This window comes from Canis lupus, chromosome 6 (genome assembly GCF_003254725.2).
Source record: "Canis lupus dingo isolate Sandy chromosome 6, ASM325472v2, whole genome shotgun sequence".
Classification (NCBI taxonomy): domain Eukaryota; kingdom Metazoa; phylum Chordata; class Mammalia; order Carnivora; family Canidae; genus Canis; species Canis lupus.
Window position 1 is genome coordinate 37,816,031 of NC_064248.1, and position 9,087 is coordinate 37,825,117.

Sequence of the window (9,087 nt, forward strand, 5' to 3'; positions counted from 1 at the left end):
CGCCCGGGGGAGCGGCCTTCCGCCCGGTGCCGCCCTGGCGGCCGGGAAGAACTAGTGCCCCCGAGCGCCCGGCCCGCCGCGGCCTGGGGGCGGGGGGCGGCGCGGCCGGCTGGTGCCTGCGTGGCCCTCGGGCGGCCGGCGGCGCCTGGTGCCCCGAGCCCCGCCGGGAGCGTGGCCGCCGCCGCGCTCGGGGCCCTGGGCCTTGCCCGAGCTCTCGTCGCGGTCAGGCGGCTCCGAGGCCTTGCTTGGCCCTCCTCAGGGCCGCGCGCCCCTCGCAGCCATCCCGGGGGCCCGGTGAGGTAGGTTCCGGCCGTGAGGCATGCTCCCGGAACCCGGCACCCCGCCCGTGGGCGTCCCCGCGGCCTCTGCCAGAGCTCGTGCGCCCCGCTTCTCAGGCTCCGGGCATCTCGGGTGCCCAGGCCTCCCAGCGTCAGCCGTTGCCACGCGGCGGGCTGCTTGTCGGGTGGCCCGCGGGCGGCCAGGGCTAGAGCGCACGGGCAGTGCCTTCGCCGCAGGGGCTCCGGCCGGAGGGCGCGGCGTTTCGGCGACCCTCCGTGGTCACACGGGCCAGGAGGACGCGAGCCCGAAGCCGAGCGCCGCGCGAGCCGAAGGAAGGGAAAGGGGGTTTTTCCTTGGGAAATGGCAAAGGTCCCCCCAGGGAGTGGGGTCCGGCGCACGCGGACGGAGAGCTGGAGAAGACTGCGGTGTGAGCACACCCGCCATACGTTCTCACTAGGTGCGATCCCGCTAGTGTTGGGGGGAAGGCCTCAGGTTAGAAAAGAAGTTCTTGTAGACCTCTCACGGGGGCGCCGCGGGGCAGCGAAGAGACTGCATTTCCTAGACTAAACCTGGAGCATCACTGGAGGCTGTTTGAGGGACCATCTTTCTGGGGCAGTTGATCCGGAAGGAAGGTAAAGGTGGGAATGAAAATGGGAGGCCAGTACCCGGCCGCATATTACCTTTTTGTTTGTTTTTTAAGATTTATTTATTTATTCATGGTAGACATAGCGAGAGACAGAGAGGGAGAGAGGCAGAGGGAGAAGCAGGCCCCATGCCGGGAGCCTGATCCCGGGACTCCAGGATGGCACACTGGGCCAAAGGCAGGCGCTAAACCGCTGAGCCACCCAGGGATCCCCTTACTTTGGAATCCTTTGTGCTTCTCTGATCCTTTCGGAGCAAGAGCAAAGAATTAAACACAGGAGGTAAGAATAGGCATCTGCCTAGGTCAGTGGAGTAGGTTTCAGAGCAGGTTCATTTCCTGGGAATCTGAGTCAGGTTGAGAGTTAGTTTGTTCAAAGGCAGCGCTTCTTTCCAGGCTTCGAGAACCAGTGGACAGTAGTGCTCGTAGCATGGAGATCCTCACCATCAGACCCAAGGCTGAGCATGTAATTGGAACTTCCTAAAGTGAATAAATGAAGTCTGCAGCCGTGGCCTTGCATGCCACTGGTGGGCCTGATTCATAACATGGGGGTGGAGGATGTTGGGGGAGAAAAACTAAGAGACCCTGAGAAAGCAAGAAGAAATAAGGTATAAACTGGGGGATAGTGAATGAGGGTCGGTAATGATTTTTGTAGTTTGAAGTCTGTGCCAGAGTTGCTTCCCCTTGCTGTGGAGCCCACCAACGTGGCCCCAGCCTTTCCTTTTGAAATCTGTTCCCCTGCCCAGGCACTGCTTGAAAAATGCTCAGTGTACAGCTGGGAAGCGGTGAGAGAAAAGACTTGCACTTGATTCCGAGACACCGTGCAGCTGCCATAGCGGGCCGAATGGTTTTGCTGCGTGGCAGGCTGGAGTTAGTAATGCTGCTGTTATAGATAACCAATTCTCTCTTTTTGCTTTTTCCATTTATATAGTCATCACTGACTAATTCCCTCAGTGATAGCTGCCTTTCAGAAGGTTGCTAGATCTTAGTCTGCATTTGCCTCACAGCCTACTCAGGATCATAGTCTTTCATGACTCTCTCAGTGCTCCACAAGACAGTAGGCATTTCTAGCAATAGATATGGGGGGAAAATTAGCAGCCTGGACTCTTCTGGGTTTCCAGATGAGAACCTTGTAATAATTCTTTGTAGTGAGTAATGAATGAAAGCTAATCAGGCTCTGCAGTATAGGTGAGGAAAGATAAGATAATAACAATCATTTTCCTCATTTCTCTGACATACTTTTCTTTCTTCGTAGCACCTGAAATGGATAAAAGTTGCGGTTTTTGTTACTTCTCATGAGTTGTGTGTCTCGAATGAAAACTATGAAATTAATCTAGGACATGGAATGGCACTGGGCATCCAGGAGGACCTGCAAGGAATAACTGAGGAATATCAGAAACACCAGTAGAGAAACCTTTTAAATTTCTTCAAGCGGGAGAAAAAGTGAGTATTGTTTCAAATTAAGGAAAATCTACAGTGGAGAGAAATTGAATAAAGTCACAAATTTTAAAAATCTGCTATTTAACATCCTAATGTAAATTTAGAACGACAGATGAAAGATCAAATCTTTAAAAGTATTTTTAAATATGGTAAAATGTTTTTAAAACTTTTGGGCCAGGATTCTGAAACTTGGTAACTCCAAAATATGGAAAAGCTTCAGTGAAAAATATTCGACTCTTAAGAATATACCAGATATACACAAGGAAGATGCTCTGAGAGTGGAAAAGTGCCACCAGGAAATTTTTACATACTTACATTTTACCCTGGTAAACATAAGTTGAAGCTCAGTCTTTGAGGATGCTATATTGAATGTAATACATGTTAGATTTCTTCACATGAACAATAGTACCTACTAACTTTCTTGTTCACCTAAAGATACTCTACAGCTGTTCTGGAATGCCAGCTGTCAGGACATTGCAATGTCAGGATAGCTTAGAATCTTCATCCAAGTGGATGGACTGCCACCCAGTGAACACTGCTTACAGAGCACCATGATCACCATTTTTTTTTTTCTTTGTGGCAGTGATGTAAAATCAGGTCCTTTTGGAAGGGGAGAAACCACACTGCATCTCTGCTACACAAGATTACTCTGCCTATGCCCTTGAGGCTTTTATACTCCCTTCTCAAGCAGTATTTTGCACGTAGACTTATCTCACTTGGGTTTGTTCTTGTGGACATATCTTGCCTCTCTCCTGCTGTCTCTTTCTCTGTTGAGTTAGGGAGAGTATGCAGGTATTCCCATTATTCCTGACTGGTGCTGCTGTATGTGTCAAGAAAGAGGAGAATGGGGTTCTGAAAACAGACTGTCCATATCTTGCAGGAGTGACAGCTAGGTAGCGCTTTGATAGTGGTGGTTCTCTGAGTTCTTAAGATCTTCATCTCTAGGCTAGCACTTCCAACATGAGCCTTTATCCCTTTTGGCCCACTCCCCCTCCTTCCGTACAAATCCTGGTGCCTTTGGGGTCTTTAAGCTAGTCTTTTTGTTTTGCTTTTATTTTTTTTTCCAATCCGGCAAGGCTTTTCCCTTTTCTTCTCCTGTTGGTTGTTTGAAACCAAATTCAGTATGAATAAGAGAGGGAAATATACAACATTGAATTTGGAGGAGAAGATGAAGGTTCTCAGCAGGATTGAAGCTGGACGATCTCTTAAAAGTGTAATGGATGAATTTAGAATCAGTAAATCAACATTTTATGACATCAAAAAGAATAAGAAATTGATTTTGGACTTTGTACTGAAGCAGGACATGCCATTAGTAGGGGCTGAGAAGAGAAAGAGAACAACAGGAGCCAAATATGGTGATGTGGATGATGCAGTCTACATGTGGTACCAACAGAAACGCTCAGCTGGCATCCCTGTTAGAGGTGTGGAGCTTCAAGCTGCTGCAGAGAGATTCGCACAGTGTTTTGGGCGAACAGACTTTAAAGCTAGCACTGGTTGGCTTTTTAGATTTCGAAATAGGCATGCGATTGGGAATCAAAAAGTATGTGGGGAACAAGCCCTAAGTTCGGCTTCAGAAAATGTTGAGCCATTTCGACAAAATCTATACATGCTTATCAAAGAGGAGAAGCTGAGTGTAGCTCAGCTGTACAGTGGGGATGAAACTGACCTCTTTTGGAAGTCAATGCCAGAAAACATTCAGGCAAGCAGGAAAGAGATCTGCCTGCCTGGGAGGAAAATAAACAAAGAACGGTTGTCTGCTCTTTTATGTGCAAATGCAGATGGAACTCATAAATTAAAGTCAATCGTTATTGGAAAATCAAAGCTGCCCAAAAGTGTGAAAGAGGACACAAGTACATTACCTGTGATATATAAACCTAGTAAGGATGTTTGGTTCACCAGAGAATTGTTTTCAGAATGGTTCTTTCAAAACTTTGTTCCTGAGGTCAGGCATTTTCAACTTAATGTTTTAGGATTCCACGAAGAGGATGTCAGGGCCATGTTACTTCTGGACAGTTCTCCAGTTCACCCCTCCACCGAATCACTAAGCAGTGAGGATGGGCGGATAAAATGCATGTTCTTTCCCCATAATACTTCAACCTTGATTCAACCAATGCATCAAGGCGTGATCTTGAGCTGCAAACGACTTTATAGGTGGAAGCAACTTGAAGAGAGTCTTGTAATTTTTGAAGAAAGTGATGATGAGCAAGATAGAGGAGAAAAAGGAGTTTCCAAGATTAAAATCTACAACATAAAAAGTGCAGTTTTTAACTGGGCAAAGAGTTGGGATGAAGTAAAACAAATAACCATAGCAAATGCATGGGGAAATCTTCTTTACAAAAAGGAACCTGAATATGATCTTCAGGGCTTAGAAGATGGAGATTATAGAGAAATCCTTGAGAAATGTGGGGAGTTGGAAAACACATTGGCCGATGACAGGGTGTGGATTAATGGGGATGATGAAGAAAAGGGTAGCTCCCCAAAGCCAAAAAGTGGAATTACAAAGGAAGTTATTCAGAAAGGAGGAGGAGATGAAGAACAAACTGCTGAATTTCAATTATCTGCTGTAAGAGAGAGGTTGGACTACCTACTTGACTTCGTTGATGCCACACCTGAGTTTCAAAGGTTCCATTTCACACTGAAAGAGATGCAACAAGAAATAATAAAAAAACAGTTCCAGAATAGAATCCATTCTAGAATTGGTAGTTTTTTGAAACCCAGGCCTTGTATTGTCAAGGATTCCTTCAATATGCCTTCAACTTCTAGTAATTAGATCTTGTGTTTAAAGATTTGTATAGTTGTATGATGCAGACCTGTTGTGAATTGTCATGGTTTTTATCAACTTAATTCACTTTGCATAGCACTGCCCACTTATATATTGTTTATAAGACATAAAATTTTAAAATATTTTTTCTTTAAAGTATAAAAACATTCATTAATCCATTTTTGTTTCTATTATAGACAAAGATCTGAATAATGAAGAGTTATTGTCCCAGATTATCTTAGGTGTAATGGATGTGGGAAGAGCATTACATTTTATTTTATTCAGGCCATTAACAAGGAAGCCATATGCTGATATATAAAATAAAAAGAATAGATTTGGTTGGTTTTCAGTTTAATGGTGTGACATGCTCTGCTTTCTTAAATCTGTACCGCTTAGTGTTCTCCCCCCTTACTGTGCAAGTGACATGGTGATTATAGAAGATACATATTAAAATGATGAAAAGTACCCCCCAACTTCTGTCCACCAAGGATAGTTTAGCATTTTGGTGTATTTTATGTATTTAAAAAGTACACAGATTACACTGTAAATAAAAATTTTTATATCTTATTATCTTAACATGCTTTAGGTCTTGGCATTAATAAAGTGTTAGCATATGTTTCAAGTCTAGGGTAGAATGGATTGTGGAAGACATGGATGGGAATGTGAGATGAGCTTACTGGACAGTTTTTTTTTTTTTTAATTTTTTTTTTTTTAATTTATTTATGATAGTCACAGAGAGAGAGAGAGAGAGAGAGGCAGAGGGAGAAGCAGGCTCCATGCACCGGGAGCCCGACGCGGGACTCGATCCCGGGTCTCGATCCCAGGTCTCCAGGATCGTGCCCTGGGCCAAAGGCAGGCGCCAAACCGCTGCGCCACCCAGGGATCCCCTTACTGGACAGTTTTGAATTTGTCACTGCATCAAATGCGCCCCCCACCCCCCATGGGTAGTACATTGCCAGCGTAAATGACCGGCAGTCACACTCTTTTGGTAAGTATTCACTGATTCTGGAAGCTTCCCGTTGCTTTTTCGTGCTAGGTACTGGGCCCCATGTTAGGCATTTAGACCTAAATTAGAAAACGACAGGAACAAACCACTGTTCAATGTGTAAGTGCTAGATGAGTAGAGGGTTCGGGAGTGTTTGGGTAGCGGGTGAAGTGTAAGAAGGTCAGAAGTGACTTCTAAACTGGGCTTTAAAGTTTAGGGCGGGCAATGGAAGGGCAATCTGGGCAAAGAGCTCGGGCTCCGCATGCGGGAGTGCGTCTTCTTGAGAAGCTGCAACGTCCCGGGATGTCTGCCGTAGTGGCCACTGGCAAAGTAGAGCAGGAAAGACAAGTCCGGGCCAAATTTTCGTCCCAGGCCGTCCCAGGATTTCGGACTTCCGTCTGGGCCCTCGTAAGGTTCGGTCGGTTCTCCGTCCTAAATGGCTTACCCTTCGTGCCCACTTCTCCGTCCCCGCTGTTCGTGTCCTGGTCCGGGCTGCCATCACCCCTGCCTGGACAACTGCCTCAGTCTCCTGCTTGCCCTCCCCCCCCCCCTCCTTTCTCACCCCGTAGCCCGGGCGTCCGGACCGAATCGGGTTAGGCGCCTCCGGGGCTTCCCGTCGGCCTCAGGGCCCGCGCGCAGGCCGGCCCTTCCCGGCGGCCGCACCACCCGGGCTGCGCTCGCCCCTGCTGGGCCGAGAGAGCGGGGCCCGCCGCGGGGCCCAGGGAGGCGCACAACCGAGAGGAGGAGGAGAGTTCCGGGGAGTGCGACGGCGCCCTCCGCGCCGGCTGGGGAGGGGGAGCCGAAAGCCCGAGACCCGTGGGCAGCGCCGGCCCCGCGAGCCCGAGCGGCGGGAGCGGGGGGAGGGTGGGGCGGGCCCTCGGGGAGACGCGGCCCCCCGCCCCCGGCGCCGCCATAGAGCTCCCGCCAGGCGGGCTAGAGCGGCCAGGACGGGGAGACTGCGGGCGGGGAGCGGCCCGAGGGGAGCGCGCAGCTGCAGGGTCGGGCACCGGGCAGAGCGGCTGAGGCGGCGGGGGGGGCAGGCGCGGGCCGGGGGGAGCGCGCGGGGCAGGCGCCGGCACCGAGCTCCGGGGGCGGGCTAGAGGCGGGGCTGGGGAGGCGGCGTCTCCGGGTGTGGTCCCGGGTCTCCGAGGCCCGGCTTGTGCTCCTCCCGGGGCCGGGGCCGCGCGAGAGCCGTCCTCGCGGGGCAGGAGCGCGGACGGGCCGCCGGGACGGGGCTCACCTCATCTTTTCAGGACTAGAGCTCCACGGAGAAGCCGGGGCCCTCCCCTCCAGCAGCTTCACCCTCGGGGTAGGGACTCGCACCCGGGTTCTAGGCCGCTTTCCTGCCTTGAGGGCAAGTGGGGGTACGGAGGCCGACACCCCTCCGCATTATGGCCAAACACAGCCCTGGGTTTAAGAGAGAAACCGGTTTTCTTTCCCTACCCTTTGCCTGTGGCAATCTGACCACCTCCCTGGAGGTCTGGAACCTGGCCTGTCACCATTGATGTCTGCCCAGAACTTCTGGGACATTTCAGTGATAAACTGAGGATGTTAACTGGAAGATGTGTCCGAATGTCGCTGGTCTGAACGATTTTTAATCAACCATTTTGTCATTGTTGAATTCACCTAGACCGTTCCCACTGCCCCCTACTTGCTACGTGAAGCCGCACACAGTAAAAAATCACTTCATCAGAAATTGAGTCTCCCTTTCAACTGAAATGGAAGTCCGATTTTAATCAGAAGCGTTTGCAAGCTGGATTGAAGGCTAAAAGGACAAATGCACTTCTATTTTTTCTAATAAACACACTTTTGCTTTAATTAATCTTAACTATTTTTGAGCTGCTGACACCCAAAGAAGTTGGTCTCCCAGTACTAATAAATTTGCTAGTTTCCCGTAACACATTAAGAACTTTTTAATGACTTAGTTGTTTCAAATGTTTGTGAAACATTTACAAAAATTACAAGTCTTTTTTTTTTAATTTTTTATTTATTTATGATAGTCACAGAGAGAGAGAGAGAGAGAGGCAGAGACATAGGCAGAGCGAGAAGCAGGCTCCATGCCAGGAGCCTGATGTGGGATTCGATCCCAGGTCTCCAGGATCGTGCCCTGGTCCAAAGGCAGGCGCTAAACCGCTGCGCCACCCAGGGATTACAAGTCTTAAAGCAGTGGTGATTTTGCAAAATTCTACCAGTTGACAGTGTAATTCAAACAGTATATTCTTAAAACGGCTGGGGCTGCAAAACCTGGAATTTCAGATGATTTCAAGACCCATAAATCTTTCTTACGGTAATTAAAATTTCTGATGCGTTTTTCTGGAGAACAAAAGTTTAGTACTAATTTTTCCAGTCCCTGGCCTTACAAGGTTTGTCCTCAGTGATGTCTGGCCTGCTGCTCTTAATCTGCCTCTGCCAGCCAGGTTTTTCAGTGTTTAAATGTGGTAATTCTCCACCCAGGAGTCCTTCCACTGGTCTTCGGTATTACCATTTCTCCAGGGACAGTCCATGTCACCCAGGTGTCCTCCGTAACCGGTTGGGCTGAGGGGGCAAGGACTTTATTGCCCTGGTGTCAGTCTCCCATTGACATAAAAGCCAGTTGGAGACTTCCAGTTTCTTTTTCAAGGACCAGCGGGTAAAAGTATAAACCTAAAAAGCGTGTGTGCAACGTTAAAATAGAAATGTAAAAGGCACACACTTGGCCATCCCTTGCAGTGACTTCATGAGAGCCTGCAGTAAAGACCTCCAACCTGCTCTTTGATAGGACAAGGAAGAAATCCTCAAACCTGGGATCCCTGGGTGGCTCAGTGGTTAAGCGTCTCCCTTCGGCCCAGGGCGTGATCCTGGAGTCCTGGGATGGAGTCGCGCATTGGGCTCCCTGCATGGAGCCTGCCTCTATCTGTCTCTCTCATGAATAAATAAAATCTTTAAAAAAGATAAAAAAGGAAATCCTCAATCCTTCCTGGAACAGATTGCTCCCTAAAATTT

General features: G+C 49.0%; 1 protein-coding gene across 6 annotated transcripts; it reads left to right on the plus strand.

Annotated features, from left to right (window-relative positions):
* The first annotated feature begins 6 nt into the window (after nucleotides 1–6).
* Nucleotides 7–5,475, plus strand: TIGD7 (tigger transposable element derived 7). 6 transcript variants are annotated; one of them, XM_025416761.3, is made up of 3 exons: nucleotides 7–299; nucleotides 2,175–2,362; nucleotides 3,436–5,475. In XM_025416761.3, exon 3 carries the CDS (start codon nucleotides 3,483–3,485, stop codon nucleotides 5,127–5,129), a length of 1,647 nt encoding a protein of 548 aa, XP_025272546.1. In that variant the 5' UTR covers nucleotides 7–299; nucleotides 2,175–2,362; nucleotides 3,436–3,482; the 3' UTR covers nucleotides 5,130–5,475. The 6 variants fall into 6 exon arrangements, with proteins under 6 accessions (XP_025272546.1, XP_025272547.1, XP_025272548.1 ...); XM_025416762.3 differs by having other exon boundaries at nucleotides 3,657–5,475; XM_025416763.3 differs by having other exon boundaries at nucleotides 3,660–5,475.
* Nucleotides 5,476–9,087: the final 3,612 nt, after the last annotated feature.

Bases quoted from the DNA above. Each gene is read 5' to 3' on its own strand.
- TIGD7 (XM_025416758.3), top strand. From the start codon at position 3,483: ATGAATAAGAGAGGGAAATATACAACATTGAATTTGGAGGAGAAGATG.